General features: G+C 42.1%; 1 protein-coding gene across 1 annotated transcript; it reads left to right on the top strand.

Annotated features, from left to right (window-relative positions):
* The first annotated feature begins 9,356 nt into the window (after positions 1 to 9,356).
* On the top strand, positions 9,357 to 13,917 carry LOC141600039 (heavy metal-associated isoprenylated plant protein 6-like). Its single transcript, XM_074420218.1, has 5 exons — positions 9,357 to 9,486; positions 9,603 to 9,738; positions 10,831 to 11,165; positions 12,707 to 12,794; positions 13,186 to 13,917. The coding sequence occupies exons 1-5, from the start codon at positions 9,478 to 9,480 to the stop codon at positions 13,737 to 13,739; spliced, it is 1,122 nt and encodes a 373-aa protein (XP_074276319.1). The 5' UTR covers positions 9,357 to 9,477; the 3' UTR covers positions 13,740 to 13,917.
* The last annotated feature ends 330 nt before the right edge of the window (positions 13,918 to 14,247 follow it).

The following is a 14,247-nucleotide window of genomic DNA, read 5'->3' as shown; positions in this document are numbered from 1 at the left end:
GGTCGTGGCTCGGTCCGCTCTTGAGCTTGATGCCACTAAGAAGGTGGCCGCGAAGGCGAGGCTGGATCTCCTCAATGAGCAGAGGCTTAGGGAGATGCTGAGAAAGCGCTCTTGGGCCGAGAGAAAACTTAGGGAGGACGCCGAAAAGGAGGTCCTTTCTTGTGAGCCAAGGCCGAGGCCGCTGCGGCCGAAGTTGCAAAAAAGCTCTTTGGAGAAGTGTGACCTTGTTCGAGGCACGCCGACCTTTATCTTGCGAGAGGAATGAATTTAGGGGCAAATTTCAGATCCGGGGAAGGTGATTCGGAGCAAGGAGGCCATTATTAGACAAAAGGAGGAGGACATTGAGATGCTCCAAACCGTCATGCTCCCTAACATGTGTACCGATTCCGGGATCGGCCGAAGAGGCCTGCCGGGGAAGTGATTGAGGAGCTCTTCCCTCTTCTTTGGTTCCCTTTCCGTGGGGCAAATTTGACGAGCTGTTTGATGATAAGCTCGAAGCTAAGGAGAAAGTCGTGGAGGAGAAGGCCAAGGAGGCGGTGAGGGTGAAGATAGAGAAAGAGGCGGCCGCGGAGAGTGCAGCCCTTGCTGAGAAGGCTAAGGCGGCCAAGAAGGAAGCCGAGAGGGCAAGGGCAGCTGAGGCTGCCGAGGCTAAGGCTGAGGCTGCTGAAGCTGAGGCTGCTAAGAACGCCGCTGGGTTGCCCATCGAAGAAGATGCTGCTACCGCTGCTGATGGCAAGCAGCAACAGGCATAGGGAGACGGGCGGTCGTCACCAGGCTCACCCGGCGTCTCGGATAGCTTCAGCTGTTCGGGAGCCAATTATTAAGCCTCCCTCCCTGCCATTTTTGGCGCTTTCAAATGATACCTGTAATCTTTTGTTTTTCTTTTCCTTGTATTTTGTACAACTTTGGTAGGTTGTGTTTTGGCTTATCCTTATGGGGACGGCCGTCGTCTGTGTTCTCCTCACTTGTAACCTATCATTTTTAATAAGAGTTCGTTTCTTTTGTTTTCGACTTGGCCGAGGTCTCTCCCTTACTTTGAGTTTCCTTGCGCTAATAGTTGAGCGTATCAACTGTACTTAGCGTCTTCACTTTGCCTCTGGCTTGGCCGAGGTATTTTTTTTTTCGTCTTCGTCTGAGTTGCCTTTTTGTTTCCGCCCCGGCCTGGCCGAGGCAGTCTAGAGTGCGCATCCACATTGTGTTTAAACGCTTTTAAGGCGTTTTGATCGTTTCTGCGAGTATCAACTGCGCTGGCCGTAACTGCCTCGGTGTCTGCTTCCTGAGGGTGATTGCCGCTCTTGTCGGTGTGACAGTGTGAGCCAGCGTCTGCTTATTGGTAATGACGGCCGCTCTTGTCGATGTGACAGTGTGAGCTGGCGTCTTATTTCTTGATGACGGCCGTGGCGTCTACCACTTGGAGTGACTGCGACGGCGTCAAACCTCTTGGGGTGCTCGCCGTGGCGTCTACTACTTGGGGTGGCTGCGACGGTGCTCGCTTCTTTATGGAGACTACCGCTCTTGTCGGTGTGACAGTGTGAGCCGGCGTCTATTTCTTGATGACGGCCGTGGCGTCTACCACTTGGAGTGACTGCGACGGCGTCAAACCTCTTGGGATGACTGCCGTGGCGTCTACTACTTGGGGTGACTGCGACGGCGCCTGCTTCTTTATGGAGACTACCGCTCTTGTCGGTGTGGCAGTGTGAGCTGGTGTCTATTTCTTGATGACGGTCGTGGCGTCTACCACTTGGAGTGACTGCGACGGCGTCAAACCTCTTTATGGAGACTACCGCTCTTGTCGGTGTGGCAGTGTGAGCTGGTGTCTATTTCTTGATGACGGCCGTGGCGTCTACCACTTGGAGTGACTGTGACGGCGTCAAACCTCTTGGGATGACTGCCGTGGCGTCTACTACTTGGGGTGACTGCGACGGCGCCTGCTTCTTTATGGAGACTACCGCTCTTGTCGGTGTGACAGTGTGAGCCGACATCTTCTTCCTGTTAATGACTGATGGGAAAAAATGGATACTTTGATGGAAGACTTGGACGATTTTTCATTAGGTATAAACATGCGCTGGAGTGCCCACAGCTATCTTGGACACCTCCGCCGCCATACAAAGTTTTCCCGAGATTACCAGCGTCCTAATGGCTCATCACAGGCACACCTTCCCAGTCAGCCGCTAGTTGCATCCATGAGGTCGCCCTCCTGTTGTAAGGACGGACTTTTTCCTTTCTCTGACTTCTTTGCCACTTTGAGGGATTGCATGTTGCATCCTCTCGCAGCTATCTGGACGTTGACTACCTCGTCCTTCTCGTCCTTGGAGACGAGCTTATGCGCTTCCCCCCGGTCCGAGACATACATCAGTGTTAGGGCCCGGATGGACATCATTGCGTCGGCCTCGCTCAGAGTGATTCGGCCTATGAGAACGTTGTAGGCGGACGAGCCGTCAATGACCACGAACTCGGCTAGGACATTCTTAGCCGCATTCCCTTCGCCGAACATCATAGGCGATCGATTGACCCCGGTGGTACCAGGCCGGCCCCGAGAGAAGTGTATAGTGGATTGGTGCGGGGGCTTAAGTCCTTGACTTTCAGGACCGAGGCCGAGGAAGCACTCCCGAACATGATGTTCGTGTAGGCGCTGTGTCAATCGGACACCTCTTGACCAGGTGGTTGGATATGTCCAAATTGACTACAAGTGGGTCGCTGTGAGGAGCGATGACTCCTTCGTAGTCCTTCCTTCCAATAGTCATATCGGGGATGTTGGAAGCGGGGATCGCTGTGTTGGGCACAAAGTTGATGGCCTGATATAGCTCGTTCAGGTGCCGTTTGTGCCCATGAGCGGACCCTCCGTTCTCGTTGCCCCCGATGACAACATGAATCACTCCTATCCGTTCAAAGACGGATTTCTTATCTGAACGCCGGCGTCGGTCTTTTGGCTTTTGGCAACGTACTTGCCGAGGCTCCCCTTCCGGATCAGCTCTTCAATGGCATTCTTGGATGCGGCGAGTTGTCGATAAGGTGACCGGTGTGGCCGTGGTACTCACGATCGGCTCGTGTCACCGTCTCCCTTCGGCTTGGGGGCCTTTCCCCTTCGGCCCTCGTTTTGCTCGGGCGAAGACCTCGGCGGCCGATCCGACGAGGGGGTCTTATCATTATACCGCCTCCGGTGGTACGATCCCGAACTCCACCCAGCGCCGTCGAGTCCTGTTTCTGGCGGTTATCGACCGTGACCTATTATTGTCACGGCGTCCTTCATCCGGGTTGTCCTCCCGGCGCTCTTCTTTTCGAGGGTTTGGCCTCGCTAGGGCCTACCAGGTTTTGTGATAGTCCTCCACTTTAATGGCTTGATCGCCCAACTGTCTGCGGCGGCGTCAAAGGTCAGGCCGCCGCACTTGATGAGCTCGTTTTTTAGGTCTCCCCTTGGGAGGCCTTTCATCGCCGCGAAGGCCGCCGATTCATTGTTCACTCACGAATTTCTTGAACCTTGGCGTCGAACCTCTTCACATAACCGGAGAGACTCGCCTCCCTCCTCGCTCGATAGTCGGGAGGTCCGATGTCTCCACGGCCCTCCTCTTGTTGCGGGAATCTTCGGGCTAGGAACGCGTCCTTTGGGTCGGCGTAAAGATACCGAGGCCGTCGGGTAGCCCCTTGTACCAACTCGTGCCATCCCATGCAGCGTCGTTGGGAAGATTCGGCACCAAACTCTCATCGAGTTGCTCCCATACCGACATGTGAGACTCGTAAGCCTCGACGTGGTCGGTCGGGTCACCTTCCCCTTTGTATGCTATGGGTGGTAACTTCAGCTTAGTCGGCACAGGGGTATCTAGGACGTAGGCGCTGAGGGGCTGTCTGACCACATGTCGGACGACGCGCGGCGATCGGCTCCTCGCATTCCTAGTCCGGCTTCTCTCCTCGTAACGAGAAGGACTTCTCCTCCGACTCTGGTGAGTCGGGCTTCTTCTCCAACTTTGACGAGTTGGGCTTCTTTCGCTCCTCCGGGGTGTGCCTCGTTCGTGTCGTGCGCGGCGACGCATCTTCTCACGAGTGTGAGAAGGACTTAGGTCTACCACGACCACTTTGGGCTCCTCCGTGTGTCTTGGGTCGGCTTCTCCTAATGCTCCGTTCAAGTTTCTTGGGGTCACGTTTCGGGCCCTGGCCTCTGGGACGGTTTCCGCCGCTCTTGTCGGCGTGTGGTGTGAGCGGCGTACTCCCAATTAGGTCCAGGAGCATCTTGACTTTCTTTGCGTCAACCACATGCCCCATGATGGTGACTGGTCGGGTGACGGAGTGTCCGGTATTATTGGCATCCCGTACTCCGGTTGAATCACTTGACCGGCGGAGGGTTGCACAACTCCAGATTTGTGGACGGTATCATCTTGGTAGAATTCGGTTTCGTCAGTCACGAATGCCTCTTGTTGTGTCGACATCTTCTTGGCTTTTGGGGTGGGTTTTTTGTGTGTATATTTTTGTTTTGGAATGAATGTGACTAGCTTCTAGTGTCTCTCTCAACCCCCCGGCGCCAATTGTTCCGGGTGTAATTACAGAGCAAGTATTGTTACCACCCGTGGCTTGTAGAATGATGTCTTGAGTTGGATGCCTCGTCTCTATCGTTCCTCTCGGCCTCTCCTGCAACAATGAACGGCGAGGGCTTGGCTCGTGCAGCGTACTCACTCCGACGCTCAAGTCAGTAAACTTAGAGGGATAAGTTGTTATTACTTGGCTAAGGATATATTGTAGAGAGATAAGGAAGATATTACCAGATGAATAGTGATTCTTAGGTTAATTTATGGATCCTTTCCTCAATGAAGGTTGAGGAGTATTTATAGACTTTCACCTTTTGTCACGTAGTGGCCAAGTGGCCAAGTGGCTAGCAGGTGGAAAGACCGTTCTACCCTCGGCCGATGGACCCATGGCAGGCCGGCCGAGGGTCTTGGATATGAGTACGCGGACATGTGTCCCCGGGGTGGTTGCCGGCCGAGACCCCAGGTGACAGGCCGATGGGTTGCATCGGCTAGACTGTCTAAGTCGTTGACTTTGCTGTGGATATCCTTGACCTTGCTCAATTTGTTGACTTGGTCAGCGGTGCAGAATATGCCCCATCAATATCATCACTTATTCATATAAGAAATGATTTTATGATGAGTTTTTGCGAGAGTTCAAACATTGCTAGAGTAGTTAAATATCCCTCTAAAAAAATTATGAGCATTTAGATTAACTGACGAGGCAAATACTTGTGTATGTCGGTTTTATACAAATTATATTTATCATAAAATGGAATGTTTTATTAACTACTTTTACCCATTAATGGGGTTGTGCTTGGATCTGTTTTACAAGTGTATTAGTGTAAAAAGTTTTACACAAGACTAACTCCAACTGATTAGGGGTTGTTCTCAGGGGAGTTTATAACAGGGTGCAATTGATGCATTCACACCCTATTGTTATAACTCAAAATCTCATTATACACGGCACATATCCGTCTGTAACTAGGGATGACAATGGGTAGGGTCTGGGTCGGGTCCACCCGGACCCGAGATTTTCCCTTTGGACCCGTACCCGACCCATACCCGCAAGGGTCTAAAATTTGAGGATCCATACCCGGACCCTATGGGTAAGGGTCGGGTCTGGGTCTATCCGCGGGTCCGAGTTTCAGCCACTTTAATAACAGGATTAACAGCTATGGGGTCTATAATATCAAACTCGGAACCCTAAAATCAATACCGTACTTGATAGTCATTTCCATCTGACCGTTGATGGCTGCCGTTAATGGTGGTTGTCGGTCGTCGCCTATTAGAGAGGTGGTTGTTAGTCGCGTATCAGTGCTGTGGTGGTGGTTTCCTTGTGTCGTGGAGTAGTGATATTGTCAAAAGAGTTTGGTTGAGTTTTATCACTTTATGGGATGAGGGAAGAGAAAGAGACTTTAGTTGCTTTGGTTTCTACGGTCTGCCAGTATGAATTCGGAAAAGTTATGGTTTCTACGGTCTGCCGGTCTGCCAGTGTCGGGTATGGGTCTCATAACTTAGACCCGGACCCGAAATATTTTCTTAAGACCCATACCCGGTCCATACCCATTGGGTCTGAAAAAATGAGATCGACCCATACCTGACCCATTAGGGTCCGACCCTCAGGGTCTGGGTCGGGTCCCCGACCCACTGCCATCCCTATCTGTAACTAAAGACGGGCCAAATACAATACCACATTTCTAATAGGACAAATAACAAGTGGGGTGGTGCCGTGGTGGGGGCAAAAAATGTCACTGCTTTCAAGCTATTTGACCCGTCTTTAGCTATAGACGGATTTATCCATCTATAGCAAAACTAGCTGTTGTTATAAAATAAGTACAGTATATTTTTTTTTGTCAATTGAAGCGCGCACTTAGTCGCATTACAATAAAGGGGAAGGGGGATTCGAACATGGGACCTATTATCCACAATACCTCCGTCTTATCCACTAGACTAAGACATATTCGGTTACAGTATAACTTTGTGTCAATAAAGTATATACTCCGTATTAATTATGTTGGTTTAATGGTTGTAGGCAGTTTTTATTAGTTCAAATCATGAATTCAATACTTCTAGCTAGTGAACATTTTTTATTCAATGTTTTTTTAACCATTTGTGTTATGTAATTTACATAATAAAATATGAAATTATTATGTTAGATCCATATTTTCCATTGTTAAAAACTTGAATCCGCTATATTTTCGTAATTTCGTTAATTTTATGCACCCCGACGCCCAAATTCTGGTAAAGCCTCTAGTTATTATAGTTTAACTAGAGGTTTTGAGTTCAAATTAAACTTTGGGAATGCAGTGGTTTTAAAACTCATAACGGAGAGCTTTACCGCCTTAGTGATATTACCCGACCGAATTGCCGGGATAGAAGTTGTAACCTCTTTTTTCTCTTTTCTTTTGTTTATTTATTCTTCTATTTTTTTTTTTCTAATCAAACTCACATTCTAAATAAAACAACTTTGACCAAAGTTCAAATTAAATTGCATTAAAATGACTTAGAAACAATTGACATGTTAGGGTTTAATAAGGTGTTTGTATTTCATCTCCGTATTAGCTACACTCTTCACTTGAACAACCGACAATTGACTTAGTAAAGGCCGCTGAATGTGCGAGGGAGGTTGAATGTCCGATTAAAGGGCTTTCCAACACGAACATTCACCCTTTACTCAACCAACATCTATGGTTTAACCATTGATCGCGAGAGTCATTTTAACTTTAGAATGGCTAGGGATGAATCTAATAGCTTCTATCGCTTTAAAGTCATTTTTGTTTCGTGCTCTTTTGACTAGAGTGTGCAGTAGATTTGCATGTGTTCAAACTTCCACAAAGTTTGGTGATGACGTACACCAAAATTTTTAATCCGATCGAAAACCTCAAATCGAGTCTTTCGAAATAGCCAAACCGATGTGGCGTGTCCACAACTTATTTCTTTTAATTTTTTTGAAATATGTTGTCTTCAAGACAGTGAAAATATATTTTCTAAAAAACCATTTTATAATAAATATAATATTTTAGTTATATTTATTATTCAGTGTTTTATTTCTCAACTTATTTATTGTGAAAATTTGTTAATATTGAACGTACTGATTGAAACTCATAATAAAAATAGGAGGATTTCAATAGGGTGTCTAAAAGACAACGCTCATTAGTCATTATCTTACTTAAGTCCATTTTACAATTTAATGCTAAAATGTTACTAAAAGCATTGAAATGGATGCACATAATGTAAAATGGTTTATGAATACAAGCTCAATGAGTCATTTATGAAAAATATCTTAATAACTTACTAAAGACCGCGCTCATTTGTTTTTATGTTTAAAGAAAATGGAGGAAGCAAGAGGAAAGAGAATAAAAAAGATCTTGGTTGCTTTCACACGACCCAAGATTATCATCATTTTTTTCTCTTCAATTCACTTCTTTTTATTGAAATTATGATTGTTAAGCTCTTTAAATAATTTCAGCCGTTAAAATGTCAAATACTTGAAATCGTGGGTATTAAATTACTAAAAAGATATAGGCGTTGTTTGGTAAACGACATATTGGCCAATTTTTAGCATATTCAAGGGTTTTAGCATGTTTGACCAATCAATATGCTAATTTTAGTGTTTGGTAAACAGCATATTGAAACAACATATTTGGGGTCAATATGCTCTTTTACAATATGTTGCTTACTCTAACATATTGGTTAGCATATTGTAAAATAGGAAATTTTTCTCCATTTTACAAAGAAAACTAACAATCTACTAATCGTAATTTGCCATTTACCAAACACTCAAATTAATTCTGCTAATTATAATATGCTAGTCAAACCTTCTGATAAAATCTGTCATTTATAATCTGCTTTTGCAATCTACTTATGCTGAAATTAATCCGCTGTTTACCAAACATGGCCATAATTAGAATCAATACAAAAAAAGATAGAGAGAAGGTTGTGGAGAAAATCCTAATTCCTGTAGTGCCTCATCAAGCACATGTATTTTTAAGTACAAAAGAGAGGCTAAGCGTCAATTATAATAGAACCAAACGAGGAAAAACAGCAACAAACACATCATCATACATGGCGAATCTACCAAAGTTGGTTATCGTGAGTGGTAAGGACTCTCGTCTCTTAAGCAAGTGGTCAGGTAATCAACACTTGAAAATAATATAGATCGAATCTTAAATTGAGGCCCGAGGAGTAGGGTTGGTCAAACCTCAGTGTCGACCCGGCCCGCCTCTCGGTCCACTTTTTACCCGGTCCGCCATGCTACCCGGCCCGACCCCCCTTCATCCTGGGCCGGTTATGGGTTCAGGAAATTAAACCCCCACCCCCCGACTGACACGGGCCCACCCTCGACTCTACCAGGGCTGGTTCCGGGTCCGCCTAGCCAACCCCTTTCCACCTGGAGTCAGACAGGCTAGTCCGAGGGTTTGACCACCCTTAAAGGGGAATCTAAGATAAGCAATTCGAACTTAGCTGACAACAAGACTCCTAAATTAGACCATCCTTACTAAGGAGTCTAAGATAAACAATTCGAACTCAGCGGACAATGTAAATTAGCTAACCATTCGACGATTCTATTAGCCTCTCGATACGAATGTTCTATTTTAATTACCCATCACCCCAACTTAAACGAGTCTTGCATCAGCGTACAAAAGGACAAAAGCCATTGCTTACAAGTAGATCTTCATTTATGCCTCTACATTCTACAAGTAGAAACTCTAGAAAGGCCAATATTGAATATTCACCCCTCTTAAAATTCACCTCATGACCCACACCAAACACCAAAACTATAGTAAAAAAACACGATTAAAAAACTTTCCATAAACTTGATTACCTTATATATATTCATGCACTTCCCTACCGTTTCACATCTTTCTCCAAACATTAACAAAACTGCTCCTATAACTTCCCACTTACCAAATTACCCACATTTGTTCATCCTTTATCAAACTAATTTACTCAATTTTTTGTTCTAATTTCAAATCATATCATGGGTGAGGTTAGTTGTCTTTTTCACTCCTTATCTCTTCAATTTTTCATCAAATTTTGAATTGTCTTATGAGATTATATAATTTGCCATTTTATTAACAATCAATTTTGATTTTGATTTTGTAGAAACAAGAGAAAATTGCGAAGAACAATGAAGGAGAAAAGAAAAGTGACGGTGGTGTTAATTCCATTGTACTTAAATTTGACATGCATTGTGAAGGTTGTGCTAAGAAAGTTAGAAAATCCATCAATAAATTGCAAGGTAAATTTCTCAAATTTCTAAAAATTTTGAGATTACCCATTTGTCAAAATCATGTCTTTTACAATACCCAGATTTTATTTTCCCTAATTGTTTCGTGATTTCATTTTTCTTAACGGTTACTAGTCTGAGATCCGTATTACTCGGCCTCTTTTGTTTTTTTTTTGACTGTTTGTTCATCCGTTTAATTCATTCATTAGTCTATTGAGTCGGTTTTACACTAATGTAATATAAAACGGATCCACTAACAAAAAAACACAGTCTTACATAAGAATTTGTGTGTATCTGATTGTTCTCAGTAATTCTTGCTTAGGACGGATTTTGTGTTTTTACTTAAGGGTCAGCTAAATGTTCAGTGTTTGACTAAAAAATTGGGACAAATTATTGAAACACATGTCATATGTCATAGTTTCATCATACCCATGATTATGTTTCGTGCTCTAAATAATAATGTCTATCTATACTTAATTTACTCCGTACTAAAAGTTGTTTGAATACGTGTATATTATATTTGCAAATTGCGCAATTGTTAAGAATTGAGTTATTTTACTTTTTGATCCGGCATACAATATTAACCATGCTAGTTTCAATTTTGTACCGAGTATAGGCTAGGCGGTTAGCTGCATAGTTGTTAAGACGAAGGTAGTCAGGTACAATAGACCTATGGTACTGTAGTGTTACATCTCGGTTTTAGACTTTTATCTTGTATGGAAACGTAGCGGCCTGATATCGACTGGTTTGCTATAAATGCGGCTAATATTGGCTCAATGTACAGTAGTACTTTGAAAACTTAGAAAATTTGGTTATGTTTCAGTGTCGCGACCTGTATTTGGTACGGTGCATGTTAGGTTGTAGATATTAATTGATTTATTTCCGTCAATTCAATTAATAAAGTTTATTAGCATTTTTGTGCGAGGAGTATTTGGAAGTCGGAACAATGAAGTCTTTGGCTGAAATTGTGGGAATATACATTTCATAATGCATAAATTAAAATTCGAGCTGTTTTGGATAAATACACGTATAGTCGTATGGATATATCATATGTTAGCTTATGTGGTGATGTGATAACATTGAGTTTGGTCTATGAAATTGTAGGTGTGGAAAGCGTAAAGACAGATGTTTCCAACAACAAATTGATGGTGACAGGGAAAGTTGACCCGGTAATGGTTAAGGAGAAGGTAGAGGAGAAGATGAAAAAGAAGGCGGAGTTGGTGTCTCTCCAACCGAACAAATCTGCCAAGGAAGGCGGCAGTGGTGGTGGGGACAATGGTGGGAAAAAGAAATCCGATGACAAAAAACCAGAGGAGAAAAAATCGGAGGCAAAACCCGATGATAAGAAAAAGTCTGAGGGAAAAGCCGATGATAAGAAAAAGTCTGAGGGAAAATCCGATGATAAGAAAAAGTCAGAGGATAAGGAGAAGCCTAAGGAGGTATGAATTTTCATTGCCTTATTTGACTAGACTGAATCTTATTTTTTGTTTTCATTTTCATGATAATCATGCTAGGAGTGAAATTGAAGGAAAAGCGACAATTAGCAAACAATTAGGTAAATAATAAATCGTGATTATGATAGGTGAATCAGTGAATGTAGACATTGTTTACCCTTTGAGTACATTTACATTCTAGATAAAACTTTTGCCTAGAATGGAAGCAGATTAGTCAAATTAATTGAATCTTTGTTAGTCTATTCATTTTATTGCTATATAAGCGATGAGGTAGTGTGAATTTAAGCCGCCAAGTTCTTTTTTTATGTGTGAACTTAAGCCGCGAAGTTCTTTTTTTATACTCTGTATTTAGATTATGTCAATTCTTAGCAAGGAGGGGAGATGAGGAGATTTCTTAGGAAACAATCTCATGCTATATTAGAGTCATCTTATTATACGGATCAATTTAATGATAATCTTATCGTGAGACCGTCTCATTTGAAAATTAGTGTTCTTTTTTTGCATACCATAAATTCTTATTACTACTCCATATGGTATCACTTTGGTGTTCATATTTGAGATTGAATACAAAAGTGGGACAAGTTTCATAAATCCAAATTAAGCAACTAATAGTCATTTAGAACCATCAAAATTTCGGGTTGGTTTTGAGGTGGATAGAGTCATTTAGGGATCGGGTGCACTATCAGGGTTAAATGACTTAATATTGGGTTGGATAATATACATTCATTTAGTTAATATAGCCAGTAGCAGCCACGATTTAACACAATCCGTTAGTAATCAACGACAAACATCATCAACAGAAGCAAATACATGCTCAAAGAAACATAAATTACGAGCTTTCATTTTTGGTTCACATGAATACGGTTTCCAGTGGCTTTGTGACTTACGTCATATTTTTCGGCTTAGGATCGGGTCTTTACTTATTTTGCCAAGTTCAACTTTAGATGCTTCTATTATGTTTTGATAAAAAAATGAAGCTGTTAACAATGATTGCCTACGTAATCAAATTAATTATAAACACCACAAACTTGTCATAATCTGCTTTTCTTGGTTTGCTCGCGATCTTGTGGTTAAGCTTCAATTATATGATTCTAGTGGAGTATATTCTTGCAAAAAAAAATTGTTTTTAGTATGTTCTATAGTTGGAGTAGTTCAGCTGAATTTTTAAACATTATGAAGTAATCTAATTTGTTTGTTTTCGAGGTAGTTGTTGTTCGGATTATGCTTGTACATGTTGCATGCCACTATTGTTAGCTAATCCATGCAAGAATTATGATAATGATGTGTTTATTGAATTTATATAATCTTCCGATGCCAATTTGATACCATTGTTTATTTGAATTCTGATGTATATTAATCGTCATCAGAAAGGTTATTGAACTCCGCCTGATTGATCAATTAACTAATCCTTTGATACCATTGTTTATTTGAATTCTGTTGTATACTAATATTAATCGTCATCAGAAAGTTTATTGAACTCCGCCTGATTGATTAATTAACTAATCCTTTTTAATTCGTTTGTACAGCCCCCTGTCGCTACTGTACAACTAAAGACAAGGGTACACTGTGAAGGATGCGCTCAGAAGATTAAGAAAATTGTCAGCAAGTGCGAAGGTGATTAACTAACTCTTCATTCTTCCGAGGGCTAATTAACTTAAAACTTTATTAATCAATTATATTTGGGGTTGTTTTAATGTCATATTAGGTTGAATTGACACCTTATCAGTAAGCGTGATTATAATTTTGGCTGGCTCTTTTGGTTTATTTCCCTCCGATCCATGACGTATCTTTCTAATAATTTTTTTTCATCATAATTTCGATTGCCCTGCTTTTTATATCAGAGAAAGGCAGAGTTCTTTAATAATTCAAACATAAATTTGTGAAATGCTATTATAAGTACTGTATAGATTTGCGCTCAGACTATGCTTTATAAAAGCCGTCATCTTTATTTTCGTAAACTATGCTTTAATCGTTTGTCTGATATTGGATATCGTTTTGATTACAGGAGTTCAAGATGTAAATGTTGACTTACAAAAAGATCTAATCACAACAAAGGGGACAATGAATATGAAAGATCTCTTGCCTTACTTAAACGTCAAGCTAAAGAGAGCCGTAGAACTTGCTCCCGCAAAGAAAGACCAAGCCGCTGCTGGAGATAAAAAGACTAAAGACGCTGGTAAAGAGAACGAAAAGCCCAAAGAAGGTGGCGGTAAATCAGAAAAACCTAAAGGATCAGACAATGCCGACAAGAAAGACAGCAGTGGCGACAAGAAAGAGGGAGGAGGCGACAAGAAAGAGGGTGGTGGGGGAGAAAAGAAGAAAGGTGGTAATAATGGAGCCGAGGCAAGCTCATCAAAGGATAACAGTTCTAGAATTGAGGTTAGCAGAATGGAGTATAACCCGTATGGATACGACCAAGCATATTCATACGCTTACGATCCAAGGCAACAAAGGGAAGGATACGGTCACCAAGTTGTTGAATATTGGCATGCTCCTGAATTTTCACAGCCTCCTCAAATGTTCAGTGATGAAAATCCTAATGCTTGCTCTCTTATGTGACAGGATTAACACTTAATAAAGTCCTTTTTTTTTTCCACTATTTTTAAAACAAGTGTAATTACTTGCAATGTAGTGAGGTAGTATAACCTACACATAATATATGATTATGTTATAGTTAGCTAGTTTTATTTAGCAGAAAATGTTTGATATGGCCAATTTTGAGGGGAAAGGATAAATTGTCGATGTGTCTTGTCTGTAGTGTCTGCAGTGTTGTACATATATATATATATATATTTGAAATGAAGACTGAATTATCTATAAAATGAAAAAAATAATTTGTACATGATTTGTGTCCGATTGAAGTAAATTTATACAATTATTTCGAATTTCGCCTAGAAAAATGAATTTTGTGAACATCGGAAGACAAGCTAAGGAGGTGGATATTCGTAATTAACATTGTGTTTCGAGCATGATCAAAATATTATATGGTGTCGAGTAGTGTTTTTTTTTATTCGTGTTGGTATGTATATATGGTATGTTGGTACTCCCTTTCACTCAACTGGTTCTT

This window comes from Silene latifolia, chromosome 1 (genome assembly GCF_048544455.1).
Source record: "Silene latifolia isolate original U9 population chromosome 1, ASM4854445v1, whole genome shotgun sequence".
Lineage (NCBI taxonomy): Eukaryota > Viridiplantae > Streptophyta > Magnoliopsida > Caryophyllales > Caryophyllaceae > Silene > Silene latifolia.
The sequence above is the reverse complement of the archived record's forward strand: the minus strand, read 5'-3'. Positions and strand labels throughout refer to the sequence as shown.

What these genes read in the sequence shown, in the direction of transcription:
- LOC141600039 (XM_074420218.1), top strand. An exon ending in ATCCATCAATAAATTGCAAG is followed by an intron (nt 9,739 to 10,830) that starts GTAAATTTCTCA and finishes ATGAAATTGTAG; the next exon opens with GTGTGGAAAGCGTAAAGACA. An exon ending in AATTGTCAGCAAGTGCGAAG is followed by an intron (nt 12,795 to 13,185) that starts GTGATTAACTAA and finishes TTTTGATTACAG; the next exon opens with GAGTTCAAGATGTAAATGTT.